The sequence below is a fragment of the Taudactylus pleione genome, unplaced genomic scaffold, assembly GCF_031769625.1.
Source record: "Taudactylus pleione unplaced genomic scaffold, aTauple2 ptg000217l, whole genome shotgun sequence".
Taxonomy (NCBI): Eukaryota; Metazoa; Chordata; class Amphibia; order Anura; family Myobatrachidae; genus Taudactylus; species Taudactylus pleione.
Genome location: NW_028284619.1, coordinates 5,572,778 through 5,589,890, shown reverse-complemented (window position 1 = coordinate 5,589,890; position 17,113 = coordinate 5,572,778). Strand labels below are relative to the sequence as shown.

The 17,113-nt window shown below is 45.8% G+C and overlaps 1 protein-coding gene across 1 annotated transcript in view; it reads left to right on the top strand.

The window, feature by feature from the left end:
• The first annotated feature begins 308 nt into the window (after positions 1-308).
• The window catches only part of LOC148517434 (ficolin-2-like), a 56,341-nt gene continuing 39,536 nt past the window's right edge, over positions 309-17,113 (top strand). The window contains exons 1-3 of the mRNA XM_088478706.1: positions 309-435; positions 6,067-6,180; positions 15,803-15,847. Coding sequence (XP_088334832.1) covers positions 309-435; positions 6,067-6,180; positions 15,803-15,847 — 286 coding nt within the window. The remainder of the gene's footprint in view (positions 436-6,066; positions 6,181-15,802; positions 15,848-17,113) is intronic.

Here is a 17,113-nt window from a genome sequence, read left to right as displayed (position 1 = left end):
AGATGTCAGTAGTGAGCTTCCTGCTCTTTTTTTTGCCCTTTAATAAATATACCCCTAAATCTAGACATTTGCACTAGTTAACTTGCAAGTGTGTCACTGAGCATATTACTGCAGGGTGAGTGGAATACAACAGAGCAGGAATGAGACAGATATTCCTCACATCTGTGTTTATGGGTTACTGTTGTAATCACAAGACCAAATAAGGAACAAAAATTATCATTTCAATTGCGGAAGACTTACATATGCCAAGAGGAAGAAGTGTTTACATGGGGAGGGGTAACATGGTCTCTTATTACGTAGAAACATTGATGAAACCACATTCTAGCAAGCAGCGAGTAACAGAAGGTAACAATCCATCAGTCACTATGTGGACCTTGGTGGCCTCTGTATTCTGCCTGGTGACTGCTCTCAATCACGCTGAAGACACCTGTCCAGGTAAGTCATATTCTACAGTGATATAATACATATATCTGAGTTTTCCATTAGATTAATTGAAAAGTTTACAATATTGATATTTCATTCTTTGTTGATTCACTTTTTCAAGACTGGGGGTGGTTTCTGCTTCTACAACTGGACCCATTTTCATGGCTTTTACCAGGAATTACATTTTCATTTCTTATTCTACCCAAGCAACTGTTTCTGTATATTGGGTTTTCCGTACATTTAGGGGTATATTTACTAAAGGTCTATTTTAATAGATTTTGATTGATTTAAATAAAATATGATAAAATTCGATGATGTGTTTCTGGGGCTAAATCACACATTTACTAACACAATTTTTATTTTTTATTTTTTTTAAGTATAGGTAAATGTGTAAGTTAGCCACAGAAAACACAACATCGATGTTAAACAATTTTTATTGATTTTTTTTTAAATCAAAATCGAATAAAATCAATCTTCAGTAAATATTCCCCTTAGTGTTTTTGTTTTGGAAGCGTTTTGAACTATGTAAATTTTTATATTACATCTTCATTTATTTAAAAAAAACCTGGACTTATTTTTACTACGGACAAACGTGTCCTACAATTCAATGTGTTGGGAATTAGAAAATGCAAACAAGCAATGGGTCTGTGTTGAGTGAGATGATCATTATTCAATATTATGCCCATAATCTCTCCATAAAACGCACATAAAATACGCTCCAGCATATTCTTGACCAGCCCGTGTCCCCTTTACCACTTATTCAGTCATGTCCACTCACACATTGAACACAGAGGTCAAGAACATGCTGGAGCGTATTTTATGTGCATTTTATGGAGATCAGAACAAATGGATCCATGTCACCATATAGCTTGGCCTTTCAACTTGCGGCCGTCCAGCTGCTGTGGAAGTACACATCTCAGCCTGCCCTACCACAGTTTTAGCATACCCTAATAGCAAAATTATGGTAGGGCATGCTGGGATGTGTAGACCCATAGCAGCTGGAGGGATGCATGTTAAATACCCCTACCATATAGCTACCAGTGTTTGTCCAGCCCTGGGAATCAATCACAGTCACACCCTTAAGCACATCTTTAAACTCCACACATCACTCTCTAATCCACCATTGTCTACAAAAATAAATCACCCACATGTTATACATTATACATGTACTCTCCCAGAACCTGTGGGAGGCGCAAATTTTAGGGTAACCCCTGCACCCATGGAAGAGTAGGCACTTCTCCTGCATCCCGCCCACTTCCTAATGAAGTGGGCAGACTGCAAAGAATTTTCCCGGGGATCAGCAGTCGGCGACTAGGGTAGGGGCTTATAGATATTCTATGAGAATTCCCGGCCCTTTTTAAATATGTGGGATTCGAGGCATTTTACAGTGAGGGGACGGGGACTAATTATGCAAATAGTATGTCCCCGCCCCCATCGCCGCCCACCTACACCTCCTCTCCGGGCTCCTCTCGGAGAGACAAATACAAAATTAGGCAAGTATGATTATACATTTCGCCACTGCCAAAACTAAAACCTCTACACATGTCAACATGTTCATAATGTAGTCATTCACCATGTCGACATACAGCATGACGACTGATAAGATGTTGACATGGTCAGAATGTAAACAATGTGTTTTTCAGGTAAGTCTATTCCTAACCTTATTGCCTAAAAACTTCCTAACCGTAAACTTAAGCCTAACTATAACACTAGCATCATGCCGACATTTTCACATATGTCGACATTCTGTCCTTGACAACATTTTCCAAGTGTCGACTTCATGAATAAAACAAATATTGGGAGCACAAAGTGATTCAAATAAAAAGCATATTTATTAATATAAATTTTGCTTTATATTGTTCCTCTGAACTAGGTGTAATCCTGGTTAGGGTTACGGAGATAATTCATATATACAATTGAAACAGGTATATATTTTCATTCATCTATTTACAGCAAAATGCCATTTATGAGGTAAATGTTAAATATACTGTAGGGATAGATGTGATGTGATGTAAATATAAGTAAATATGTGGAAATGTATGTACCCTGTGCATGTTAGATATCTATGATGTCAGTGGACTTTGGTGCTTCATGCTGCAGATATACATTTCACAGACATTGGTGATAGTTGCAGAAGGGGGCGGAGTAATATAGATGGGAGTGAATCGGTTCCTGTCAGGAAAATAGGATCCAGTGAGAGGGAGGACATATAACAGCTGTTAGTAGCAGCTGAGAGGCAGTCTCCTGATCCCTCCCTCCAGTGCCTGCCCTCCTGTGACCCTGGCAGCCAGTGAGCAGCTATGAGCTGCCGGGCGCAGGGGGGCAGAGCCGGAGAGGGAGCCCAGCCGGAGCTGGGGAAGAAGGTGGGACAGTGGCACCCACCCTGTCTTGCCGATGATGCCAGAGAGGCGGCGTCGCGGGAGGTGGAACCGCACCGATCTGGGTGATCCCTGGTGAGAGGAGGCGGCTCGCTCAGACAGCAGGCCAATGGTCGCAGTGGGACTGCCGGCGTCATGAAGCAGGCGCCGGCTACAGTTGGCCAGGAGGTGGCTGTCGGGAGTCCCCCTGTGATGGAAGTCTGAGAGGCGGGTCCTGGGCAGGCAATTCAGCCTGAATTCAGGCTGACTGCAGAGGCTGAAGCAAGCAGCAGCTCCCACTACAAAGGACAGCCCGGCGGCTGTATCTTTGTACCGCAGGGGTGTGAGTACAAATACAAGCACCACACTCACAATAATCACCAGCTACCCTTCATACATTACTCATAAAGGCTTAATTTCTGCCTAATCATATAACCCACTTACTAGCAAGCTGAGGCAGCAAAGAGGAGGGACCAAAAGGGAGAGATAACTCAATATCTATAAGAAACTGGGACTTAGGAAAAAAAGATATTCCCTCAGGGAATACAGGAAGAATTTGCAGCCTGAGACAGATATAAGTCAGGGGGAGTTGGTGTATGCATCTACTGTACTATCTAAAATAGTGCCAGTTACACTTATAATCCACAGCACACAGCACCAAACTCTGGTTGTTGCATAGGCAGGACTGCTGTATAAATATAATTAATTTATAGTATGAAATGAATAGTTATGTTCATTGTGACTGTGATGGAATAACCCCACAGGACTATATTTGTTGATTTTGCAAGGCTTATATACTTACCAAGGTACCAGCATAAGCACATTATATGGACTTAGATGTAGTGTGGAGGGGAGTCCAGTTATACTAATCTATGGCATGACAAAGTCTATAATATGACCGAGGAAAAGTGAAGGCTTGCTAGAGGAAAAGCCCCATAAGGATAATTAACAAAGACAATATCTACACTTCAGAAACTGAACCGGGACTATAAACTCTGGATTGGAACTATTTATAAATATAGGGCCTGATTCAGAGCCGGACGCAATTAGCGCTCGCTCGTCCAGAAAATAGGGGTGGCTATTCAAATCAACCGTTCGCTCTTTGCGGTCTGTTCACGCCTCTAGGTCTGAACGAGCGTACAAAACTTGCGGTCGTTTTTTGGGAAACTACGCCCCCTGGCCGCTCGCATCCTACGTCATGTCCGCTATTTATTAGATTAATCGAGTACATCGACCAGGGTATGAGCTGCTCGCTATTCTTGTGGTTGGTTTTTGCTACCACAATTTTGCGAGCAGTTCTGGCTATAAAATAACCCAGTGACGTGGTCAATGACGCTGCTGTTTTAAATATGCACACCCATAAAACGCCCGTTTTGACCTTTAAGCACGCCTGCGATCGGATCTCCACTCCCCGTTTTCAAGCACCTTCCCCTGTTACCACCCACATACGCCTCTTTCTGTCACTCAAAATAGCAGGCATTCGCTATTTTGCGAGCACATGAATTTCGGCCGCACTGACTGGTTCGCGCATGCGTATAACGATCCGTACACATGCGCAGTTGGGCAAACATCGCTCAGAGCGAACGAGCTGCCGCTTACGAGTGGCTCTGAATCAGGCCCATAATCTCCTAACTAATGTTATAACATTGTTTAAGTTTAAGTGTTTTGTATATTAACCAATGTATTGATGTAATACATGGAGTTGTGTTTATCCTCTGTATATTAACAGCAGTTAAGTACAAGTGAAGATCCTTTACTTATATTCCTTATAAAAGTAACTTTAATGTTTTTTAACTACTGTGTGTTTACTTACCTGGAGTGATTACAGTGGGAGATCCATTACTGCGGAATCTGTGGAAGGAGAAGACATAGGTGGTAAATGTGAAGTGAAATGATACAGTATTGTATGTGATTACACATTATCTATACACCACACTATATATTCTATCACTGGGTTTTCCCAGGTGAGCCCTTTTGACATTCAAAATAATTAACCCGGGTGGAGGCACTGACAATGGGGACGTACACCACCAATAGAGGGTAAGGGTGGGTATATTAGGAGTAACAAAGGAGTTAGTAACCTGGTGACCCTTTAGTGGTAAAAAGGGGGGTTACATAGGTATAAAATTGTATGATCTTGTTTAAACCGGCAACATGTTAATTACCCAATACATTCCTTAAAAATATATCATGACCATAAATGGATAAAAAATATATAGGACGAAAAACAAAAAGTAAAGTCACTAATATAATCATATAAATAAACCCTTGATGAACCTCCTTTGGTTCTGGGTATAATAGACACGTGGTGAATAGCTGAATGTTTTAGGAAAAAAGTTTCATTCATGGTCGTAAAAATTGATACATAAAGTAATTCTGTTGTTAATAGAGTCTATGTATCCATATGTGTGTAGCACCACAGTGAAGCAAACATGGGTAACTGTTATCCTGTTTATCAGGTAAGTTGAAGGTACCTTTGATCGGAGTTGTCCCAGCTGGGTGTTAAGGATGGAGGGCAGTGTCCGGATTGCCGCTCCGACAGTGTGAGCTGGCCGCTTCTTTAGATCCATGTCTCGTGTTATGTGAGTGGGGCTCTGGCTTCTGAGCACTACACTCTGGGCAATGATGTGTTTAGGAGTCGGTCAGCAATTATGCCATGATCCCCCTGTGCGGTGAACTCTCTGAAAAGGTGGCGCTTGGCTAAAATCCAGATCTGGAGCATCCGATGTGCATAAGCGCTATGAATCTCCTGAATTAATGAACCAGAAAGTTGAAGCTAACGCGTTTCTCGGCCTTTGTAGGTCTGGCTGTTTCCACACAGGTCGACTTCATGAATGTTTATCAAGAGTAAACGGTGTCTCCCACTTAGCACCAATATCCTGTTTTCACATCATCAAAACACTTTTGGTTTAAAAGAAAATCAGAGCCTGATTCAAAGATAACGCAATTGCATCGTTGTATGCATCGGCTGTGCAAAAATATGCAAATGTTGCAGGGTCCAGGATTTGTAATGAGATGCTCACCTGTGGTTTCACAAATCCACCAATCGGATGCACGCGGCCGATCATTAGACTTCTGAGTAACCCTATGGTTGCACAGAATGGCCAATGCAACCAAGACGCCATAGTCTTAACAACTAAGTACAGGATCGCACATGCAGGTTGTAACATGCCAACAAAATAGTTGCAACGTTTTTGTTACCACTAGTGATTTGTCAGCAATGCCTGTCCTTGTAATCTGACTTCCTATGTATGTTACACCTCTCCTCTATTATCTTGGCTTGCAGATGTAAAGCTTGTGGGGGTTGGAGACTCTGATAAGTTGGCCATTCTTCGAGGATGCCCTGGGCTGCCTGGAACTCCTGGTCAAAAAGGAGAAACTGGTCCCCCAGGAGAAAAAGGTGAGTGGTCCCATGACTGTCTTTGATTTGCTACATAACCCTTCCTGCACTTAATAGGCAATGATGAACATGTAATATATAATATGCTGGACTGGGATAACCAACCCACTAGAGTAGAAAAATGTGCAGACCATTGGAGAATGTGTGGTTGTATGAATGACATATGTGTGTCACAACTTAGTAGCATCAATAATATAGTACAGTACATAGCTCATTATTCCAGATATGTATAGTTAGGATCCACGGATGAAAACATTCCACACTTTTTCAGATAAAAATTAAATACCCTTACTTGAAGTTTAAACTTTTAAGCATATCACCTACCCTCCAGCATGACCCGTTCCACTAGGTACAAAATGCTCTGCTCCTGGTGTAAGAGTTGTGCGGTGCGGTGCCTGCTGCTGTGCAGGTGTACTCTCATGGCTTACCTGGCATCACACTCTCTCATCTTCAGGCCGTATGGTGAACAGACGGTCCTAGTATACCAAACTGGACACGGACACGATGACCTAGGAGAAAGGAGATGATGTGAGAGCCAACACAGACCAACACGCCCTGCCAGATCAAGAACCGCTTGAAACAGGGATTCGGGTTAATGTGAAGGTCATCACTGGCACTTTTGGCCTCAGATCCCGAGTTTCACCTATAGGTACTCGACAGAGGCATATTAAGACGGGAGGGGGCATGTGTGCATTGCTCATCTGGGGCCCCCTTCTATCTCCCCGGCAGCCGACAGTTGACTCACCACAGCCGCAGACGCTGGGCACTAGTCTGTGCCCAGAGCCTAACGCGCATGAGCAGGTCAAAGGGAAAATGGCGCATCCGCCTTTTTTTCCCGGTGATTTCCCAACTGCGCATGGGCAAAATGCCGGGAAAATGGCTGCAGCTGCCATTTTCCAGGTGTTTTGTGCAGGGCTGTGACACCCGACGCGGGACTTCGAAGAGGTAAGTATTAGAATGTATGTGTGCGGTGTGGGCCCCCCCTGGATAAGCCCCTTGTACTCGTGTACTAGGTGAAAACTCGACGTTGCACTGGAGTGCAAGGCCCACTGTACACCCTGAAGGAAGAAAGACAGGAAGAGACAAACAGACAGTGAGAGATAGTACACGCACAGATGTTTCTCACTGTGTCCACTCTTGTTCTTCGTCTGCTCACTCGCCTACAGGTCCCTTTAAGGAGATAACCAAACACCACAGCTGTGCAGGGCCTAAACGTAATTTAAGCATGTCACAACGCTACACTAACTACAATAACATCAACCTCAACCAACTGTGTGTGAAGTGTGGCACAACATCTAACTGTTCTAACACGTTTGCCCTGCACGGAATAACATCGATAATCATAAGAGTAAATCACAGTACTGTCTCTTTAAATGTTTGCTACCTGCCTAACTAGAGCTGACCAGCTCCTCTTCTAGCTGAACAAAACCATTGTTTTGGTGGGAGCCTAACAACTCCCCACAGGGTATCAGTTTTCTATGGGTGCGGGGAGCTGAGCCCCTCCTCCAGACAAGGTATACAACCAAAGGGTGGAGCTGACGACACACCTCTGATATGTATATATTTATGCAGGGGCCCACCTATCTGATCATTTTAGTGACCTGGGCCTGCTGCCCAGTCACTCTTAAAGGCTCAGTGCCCTGGGCCTAGTGCCCAGAGTCTTACAGGAGGCTAGTAGCCTGCCTTTCTTCTTCAAGGTCCATAGGGAGCCACAAGGATACCATGGGGATAATGTGGTTGGAGTGATCCAGGCACCAAACAGTTAAGCTTTCAGCTCCCAGGATTCCTCAGGTCCTCCTTCATATATACCCCACCCCTGGCCACAGGCAATCAGTTGTTCATTTGGTGCGGCAGGATTCAGGCGTAACTTTGTAATGGGATTGCTCAGGCAGTCCCAAGCTTTCATTTTATGTTTTATTTCTATGTTTTTGAGTTAGCAGTGCTGAGCATCTGAATTAAGACGCATGCACTGCAACTCTACCTCCGCCGGGCCGCAACACCAGTAACGTCTCTGGTGATTTCGGCGGGTCATGGCAGAGCTTGCTAGCAGCATTGCTAAGGCCAGGGCTGCAACCGTATACATGGAGATATCAGGTAAGGAGTTTGCTCGCGGGGAATCACGCAGTCCATTCTTCCAGCGCTGGAGATGCACCAGAAGCCACTGTAGTGAGGGCCCGGGGCCGTCCGCTCCCCCATTAGACCACCGGGGCCTTATTGTCTGACCCCGGGGATCAATAGCAGACTCTTCTGCTGCCATGAGTCCAGCGTACCCGGTCAGTTGACGCAGCTTAGGGGAGGTAGGCTCTCCCCCGGCAGCTCCGACCCCGACCCAGACTCAGATCCATCAAAGGTTTTCCCGGGCCTGGGTTGCTCCTTCTACCCTTCTCATGCAAAGGAGATGCTTACAGTCTGCTATCAGTGCTCTGCTGAAACTGTTTGGTCTCAGGAGGTTTTGAGTCAGTCTCCCTGTATACTTCTCCCCTGGGTAAGGTATATAGGGCCTCATTCAGAGGCGGTCGGAGGATGCAAGCGGTCGCTCAGAAACAGGGTGGCCATCTGCATCCTGACCGCCCACCTCTGTTGCGGTCGTTAGGCTGTGGGTTAACACTCACAGCTCTAACGACCGCTCCAGTGATGGTCGCGATGGTCAGAGACCATCGCGACCATCGGGGCTTACGACAAAACCCTAGGGTAGGGTCTCCCTTGTCGTAAGCCCCGGAGAGCTTCTGGCTCTGTCAGAGCCGGAAGCTCTCCACTAACATCACTAGTGATGTCAGTGGGGCCGCCCCCAAATGGTAGGCGTTCCCATGCCACCCCCCCGGCCCGCCTTAAAAATGGGGCGAGCTGTCAATTAACATCGACAGCTCGCCCCCTTTGGATCGAGACCCGCTACGACCGGCGCTGTCGGTCGTAGCGGGTCTCACGCATGTGCACGACGGCATCGGCGCCGTTGTGCACATGCGCTGTGGGGGGCCATCGACCCAGTCCGAGCGCATCGGCGCTAACGACCGGGTCTGAATGACCCCCATAGTGATCTATATTCTACCAAGCCTAGTGTTTGAGAAGTTGATTCAGGGTCTATTAAATTACATATGCATTGTATGTGACTGTTTGCTAGCTGCTGAGTTGATACTGTCTTTTATTTCTGTCAGTTATAACTATCACTGTTTTTTCTCCTCATCCCTCTGGTACAGGTGGGTGGGAGTTTTCCTGTGTACTTCACATGTACTAGTTATTTTGTGAATGCTGTCACATTGCATTGTATTGTTACCTTTATTATTTTCAAAAGGTAAAGGAAACAGGAGGTTGAGGCCCCTGTGCTGGTTTCATGTAAATCCTGTTTGGCGGGCTTGTCCCCTCAGGACTTTATACAGGATGGTTTGTGTGCTGTCTGTTATAAAGAACCACCTCACCAGTCCAGTCTACCAGTTCCTGTACAGGAGCCATCTTGAGTGTAATCCTCGTATCAGGTGAGGACACAGCTAATGGATCATTTGGCTACTCCCGCGCTGCCTCCTTTAATGGGATACCCATAGCATGCTATGTTTGCCCCTCCTATACATCCTTCCTGGATCGATGTTTACGTCCACTCAAGTCAGGGTATGGCTCAATCGGCTATTGAAAATAGACCGGTAGTCACTAAGGCGTCTAAGGGGAACTTATCTTTTTATCAGTCTGCTCAGCATATAGATTCAGACACATCATCGGAGGAATCAGATGATGCGCTGGGTTCTTGTCCAGGGTCTAGCTTGGGAGAGGAGGACCATCCTTCTACAGTCCATGTATCTTCTTTGGTGAGGGCGGTCAAATCAGTCCTAAATATACAGGATGATGAGCCGGTTCCTAGAAAGAAGGCTCCAGTGTTTAAACACCAGAAGATGGTAAAAGCTGAGTTTGCTAAATCTGAGCAGCTCACTGAAGTTATGGAAGAGTCATGGAGTAACCCGGATAAACGGTTCCATGTTACGAAAAGATTAGCTTCTTTGTATCCTTTCCCAGCTTCTGAATATTCTAAGTGGGAAATCCCTCCTACTGTAGATGCTCATGTGACATATTTAGTCAAGAATGATATGTTGCCTATTCCATCAGCATCTCTCTTAAAGATCCAATAGATAGAAATTTTTAAAGATGTCTTAAAGCAGTATTTTCATCGTCTGGAGCTGTAACTTGACCAGCAATGGCTTGGGCTTGGGTATCCATTCCAAGGCTGTTGAAGAATGGATGGGGGCATTCGAAGATACTCTACCAAATGCTACCCGAGAACAGCTGATAGATAATCTTCCACATATGGGAAACAGCCTCCTATTTGGGAGAAGCTGCAATAGATGCTGGGCTCCTATCTTCTAAAGCATCGGCAGTCTCAGTTATCGCTCGTAGAGTCCTTTTAAGGTCCTGGAAAGTAGATATGTGTTCAAAGAAGGCTCTGGAATCCTTACTTTTATTTGGAAATATACTTTTTGGAGCAGAATTAGATAAGATAGTGACTACTCTGGCAGCTTCAAAATCTGCAGGTCTGCCATCAACAGCTACATTAAAGTCTAGGCAGTCTTCTTTTCTGTCCTTTCGTCCTCAGGAACGAGCAAAAGGACAGTCTTCCTCCAGGCCGTCTAGTTCTCACAGGATCACCAAGCAAACTAAGAGGCTTCTTGTCGGCCAGACGTCCAGCTTCTAAGCCGGACGACGAACCCTCTGCCTGATGGGGCGGGCCTCCTCCTGGGGGATCCCAGGGTGGGAGGCTGACTTTTTCAATTTGTGGACTACTGGCATCAAACAACAACAGACGCTTGGGTCCGAGAAGTGGTCTCTCAGGGGTATGCTCTTACTTTCTGGAGACATCCTCCCCAGAAGTTTTTTGCACTACTCCCCCATCAGAGTCTATCAAGGCCTTGGCCCTACAGGAGACCATTCACTCCCTAATGCAGGCAGTGGTGATAATCCCGGTTCCTGTGGTTCAACAAGGAAATGGATAGTATTCCAATTTATTTTTGGTTCAGAAACCAAATGGGTCTCATTGCTCTATTCTAAATCTGAAAACCCTCAACAAGTGTATCTGTGTTCCCAAGTTCTGTATGGAAGCTCTTTGATTAATTATTTTGGCAGTGGAACCTGGGGATTTTATGGCTTATGGCTATGGCTTATGGCTATGGGATTTTATGACATTCAGGATGCATACCTGCATGTACCTATTACTCCATCCCACCAACAATTTCTATGATTTGTTGTCCTGCAACAACATTACCAATTTCAGGCACTGCCCTTTGAGCTATAAATGGCCCCGTGGGTCTTCACCAAAATAATGGTGATGATGACAGTCTATCTCAGGCATCAGGGAATCAGAACACTGCCATACCTGGACAATATTCTGATATTGGCACAGTCTCCAGCTGTTCTACAACACCATCTCCAACTGACCATTGCCTGCCTACAGAAGCATGGCTGGATAATCAATTAGAAGAAATCTTCTCTGTCTCCAATACAGCGGATGGTACATCTGGAGATGCTTCTGGATTCTCAGGCACAAAGGATGTTTCTGCCAGAGGACAAGATTGTTGCCCTATCATTGCGAGTACGCAAATTGCTCCGGAATCTAAGGGTATCCATTCTATCACCGATGCAGGTCTTGGGGTCAAAGGTATCCACCTTCGACATGGTGGAATATACTCAGTTCCACTCCAGGCCTTTGCAGCAATTGATTCTCGGATGGGGGGCGGTGACAGGGAATCACACCTTTCAGGGAAGATGGACAGGAAAGTCATCTGCCCATAAACATTCTGGAGCTTTGAGCAGTATACAAAGCACTTATCACAGTACCTGCTCCAGGGCAGGCTGGTCCAGATCCATTCCGGCAACGTGATCACAGTAGCCTATCTCAATCATCAGGGAGGCACGCGAAGTCATGCAGCCATGAGGGAAGTGACAAACATTCTGAATTGGGCAGAATGTCATCTTCCAGCTATCTCTGCAACATTTATCCCAGGAGTCCTCAATTGGAAAGCGGACTTTCTAAGTCGTCAGGACATACATGCCGGAGAGTAGGCTCTCTACCCGGGGTTTTTTTCAACTCCTGGTGAACAAATGGGGCCTACCAGACATAGACCTAATGGCATCATGTCACAACCACAAGGTCCCCATGTATGGTTCAAGGACTAGAGACCCCTCAGCCACCTTCGTGGATGTACTGGCAGTAAGATGGGACTTCAAGCTAGCATATCACTTTCCTCCAATTTCCCTCCTCCCAAGGGTCCTCAGGAAATTCAAGCAGGAAGGTGGAACATTCTAGTGGCTCCTGCTTGGCCCAGACATCATTTGTTCACCGATATACGGAATCTATCCATAGACAGTCTGTTTCCTCTCCCCCTATGGCCGGATCTGTTAGAGCAGGGCCCTGCCTACATCCAGACTTACCTTGTCTGTCTTGATGGTGAGTCTTCCAACTTAAGACTCAAATGTTTCTCCAGATCTGTGATTCAAATGATGCTTAGGGCACAAAAGCCTTTCTCTGCCCACATCTATTACAGAGTTTGGCATTATTTTGGTCAATGGTGTTCCCACAGAAAGTATGACCCTAAGGTTTTGTTGGTTTCCCGTATACTTGCTTTTCTTCAGGCTGGGTTAGACCTTGGTCTCCACCTAACATCCATGAAAGTGCAGGTTTCTGCATGGTCAGTCTGGTTCTAAAGAAAGATTGCTTCTTTTCCTGAAGTTAGAATTTTTTTCAGGGGGTTCTCCGAGTTCAGCCACCTTTTGTCCCACCGGTAGCTCCGTGGGATTTGTCGTTGGTTCTCAAGGGGCTACAAGCTCCCCCATTTGAACCTCTGGTAGATTTGAAGTGGTTGACAGCGAAGACACTTTTTCTCCTTGCTATCTCTTCTGCACGCAGAGTCTTTGATTTGGCAGCACTCTCTTGTTGCTCCCCATTTTTGATTTTTCACCAGGATAGAGCTGTCCTCTGTACACGGGTGTCCCGTTTTCATGTGAATTAAGAGATTGTGTTTCCAGATTTTCAGTCTTCAGACCTTTCTGTAGGTGAAGCATCCCTGGATGTGGTTCGTGCTCTCCATATCTTTATGGAGCATACAAACTCTGTTAGAAAATCAGACGCTTGTTTTGTGCTACTGTATATGGTTTTCACAAACGAGGTTGGCCAGCTAACAAACAAACTCTGGCTTGATGATTACATATGAATATCTCTAAGGTTTACACACAGGCTGATCTCCCTGTCGCAAATACGGTGACAGACCATTGTACCCGGTCTGTGGGACCATCGTGGGTGTTTCGTCATGGTGGTTCTGCTAAACAATTGTGTAAGGCAGCCACGTGGTCTTCTGTCCATACTTTCTTAGGTTCTATACCTTTGATACTTTTGCTTCTCAGGATGCTTCCTTTGGGCGACGAGTTCTCCTTTTTTATTTTTTATTTATTACCAGTTATTTATATAGCGCACACATTTTCCGCAGCACTTTACAGAGAATATTTGGCCATTCACATCAGTCCCTGCCCCAGTTGAGCTTACAATCTATATTCCCTACCACACGGGTTAATTTTGTTGGGAGCCAATTAGCCTACCTGTATATTTTTAAAGTGTGGGAGGAAACCGGAGCACCCGAAGGAAGCCCACGCAAACACAGGGAGAATATACAAACTCCACACAGTTAGGGCCATCGTGGGACGTTCCTTTCTGCTCAGGAGCATCCCCAGCCTTAGGGTAACTGCTTTAGGACATCCCCATGGTATCCCTGTGGATCCCTATGGACCCTGAAGATGAAAATAAGAGTTATGGTACGCTTACCTTTGTTAACTTTTTTTCTTAGAGGTCCATAGGGTCCACAGGGCACCCACCCTGACACACCTAGTTGCATTGGGTAATTTTTCTTTCAGTCACGGATTTCCTCATGTTGTGTGAGAGTGTTTCTGGTGTACGATTGTTCTTCCTTCTCCTATTTCCTTCTGCCTTGGGCTTGTTTACAGAACTGAATGCCTGTGGCCAGGGGTGGGCTATATGTGGAGGAGGACCTGAGGCATCGTGGGAGCTGAAAGCTTAACTGTTTGGTGCCTGGTTCACTCCAGCCACATTATCCCCATGGTATCCCTGTGGACCCTATGGACCTCGAAGAAAAAGAGTTAACAAAGGTGAGTCTACCATAACTTATATTATTTTTACCAGTGGGCTGGGCTTAATGCCCAGACCCACTCACAATGGCTCAGGCCATTATGCCTGCCTAACTGTAGGACTGACCTAGTGGCCTAGGCCTAATGCCCAGGGCCACTTTATACATTCAGGGTGGTCACGTGCAAGACTGCTTGCCTACTTTCTCAAATAGTGACCTGGGCCTAATTCCCAGGTCACTGACACTTAATTAGGGGCAAATACCTTCTGTTGGGCCTAATGCCCTCTTCAAAACCTGGGCCTAATGCTCACCTATCAGTGGCACAAACAGTGTCCTGGGCCTAATGCCCATAACACTATATCTTGGGCACGGCCCTAATGCTTGCCTAACGATGGCACAGCGCGGAGGCCTGACTTTACCCCACAGTCCTAGTACCCAACACCTGGTGGTCTAGGGAAGGGGTTAATGGTAGCCCTCACAGAGGGCCAATCTGTATTGTGGAAGAGGCTGCGGGGGGTGGGAGCTTTGTTAGCTCTATTACATAACACCCCCGCAGTCTTCTCCAGTCCTCAGCCGCATTCTTCTGCTGCTGGACATTCCTGGCCAGTGGCGCTGCCTCTTCCTTTCTTCTTCTACCTGGTCCGGTGATCTTGTTTCTTGATCGTGGAGTCTTCCAGGCTCTTCCACAGCTGCCGGAGCTTTTGCCGTGTCACTGCTCTTCTTCTGTTCGGGAGGTCTCCTCCCTCTCCGCTGCCGGGCTGACATCTCCAGCTCTTCGGTGTTTAATATAAGATGCCGCGAGAGGGCAGGGCTATGACGCGGCGAGCCGTGATAGGCTCATCGCAGCTGCCTGTTATTGGCTGCTGGACCATGAGGCATGATTGCCAAACACCCGCCGCTTCTTCAAGGCTACCGGGCGGGGCGGCAAGCTACAGTAAGCTCTCACCCAGGGCTAAGCATCGCCCGCCACTTCTGCTCATCCAGTGCTGGGAGCAGAAACAGCGTCCCAGCACCAGCCGCCGATGTGTCTTGCTGGGGACACATCACCTGCAGTTGCAGCTGTGCCGGTTCTGTGATCAGTCACTTGATCCCAGCCCGGCTTTCCACACTGGACTTTTCACCTAATTTATGATTGTAGTCACCTGTGTTGAACTAATTAATTGATGAGAAGGGTGTTTCACCATAGGTGGCTGCAATCATAAATTAGGTGGGAAGTCCAGGAGCATAGCATTGTGTACCTGGTTGAACGGGTCATGTTGGAGGGTCTGATATCAGCATGTCTGTATTGTCCTCTTTTCCATTCATGAAGGAAATTTCCCCACAATTGCCATGAAAAGAAAAAAGATGAAAACCTAGTGCAATACTGTATGTAGCTCACAAACTATTGTTCAATTGATGGGACTGAACCACTAATGGCAAGGAATTGTTATAGTTGCTCCCCTGTCCTTGTAGGTGCTGGGCAAATGCAAATATTAAACATTAAACTAGCTCATTAGCATTTGTATTCCTTTCAGGACCTAAAGGAGAACCTGGGAAATATGGACCTACAGGGCAGACAGGTTGGTTGTTTAAAATTATTCATTGGCGATGTCAGGTCAGGATTCAGGAATATCCACACTGAGCCCACCTAACATATTAAAAAACATTCACTGGTTTTATCTATGCAAGACTCAGGATGTATTGATACTAGGACTGATGCCCACATAAATATGTTCTGCATTCACTTTCCTCCACCCAGAAAATGGGAATTTCTAAGACTCCAACCTTCTCCAAGATTGAGCTCCTTCAATCTTGGAATGTCTGTCCATCTAAGAGGTCTATTTACTAAGCCTTGGATGAAGACAAAGTGAACAAAGATACGTCCCAACAACCAATCAGCTCCTAAAGGTGCGTTCACACTAGACGATAGAGCAACGACTGTACAATTACGACATTGTAATCGTACAATCGTTCATCTTCCTGTCCAGTGGGATAATGTGCCTACACTGAACATGTCCAACCTGTTGTTATTGGCAGGTTGTCCCACATGTTCAGGTGATGATTGTTGTTGAAAACGACCAGCGGGAGTGCGCATGGTTGGTCATTTTCGACATTATACTGCACGATTACTGAATGACTATTGAGCGATTGAACGATTACGACATCGCTCATTTTAATCGTCTAGTGTTTACACTCCTTAACTGTCATTTTTCAAACGCAGCCTGTGACATGGCAGTTAAGTGGTCTGTCTTGAAGTTTTTGTCATCCAAATGGACAGGTTTCAAGCCAAGCACAATAGGGAGTCTTGACATGTGCCATAGCAGAAAAACCATCCAATAGGATACTGTCAGTTCTGCCCACTTGTTATTTCTCATGACACAGATGTTTATATAGGAGAAGAGCAGCTCTGGAACAGTGCAGAATATAGGGTTTTGTAAGACCCATATCTATCATTTTTATGCATTTTACTCACAAAGATAGTTTGTTCTCCGCGGATAGTAAACAATTGTGCGTAAAGACAAATGCAATCTTCTGTACAGATTTATGCTGACATCACCTGGGTGTATGAGAGCATAGTGCAGTAACACCACCAGTGACTAGGATGTGCCCTCCAGTCCTGCAGCCTAACACTAATACCCCTTTTCCACAGGCAGAAATAACTCAGATTATTGCATGTGAGCGTGCAGCAACCTAGGTTATTGCTCAGTGTGAAAGGGCTGGGTTGAAATAAGCTGGGTCGAGTGACCCGGCATTTCAACCCTGGTCATGAGCAGCGTGGAACGCCGGTTCAACAGTGTGATCGGGTAACCTGGGTTGATGCGACCTGGGTCCCGTTCTCTGCATTG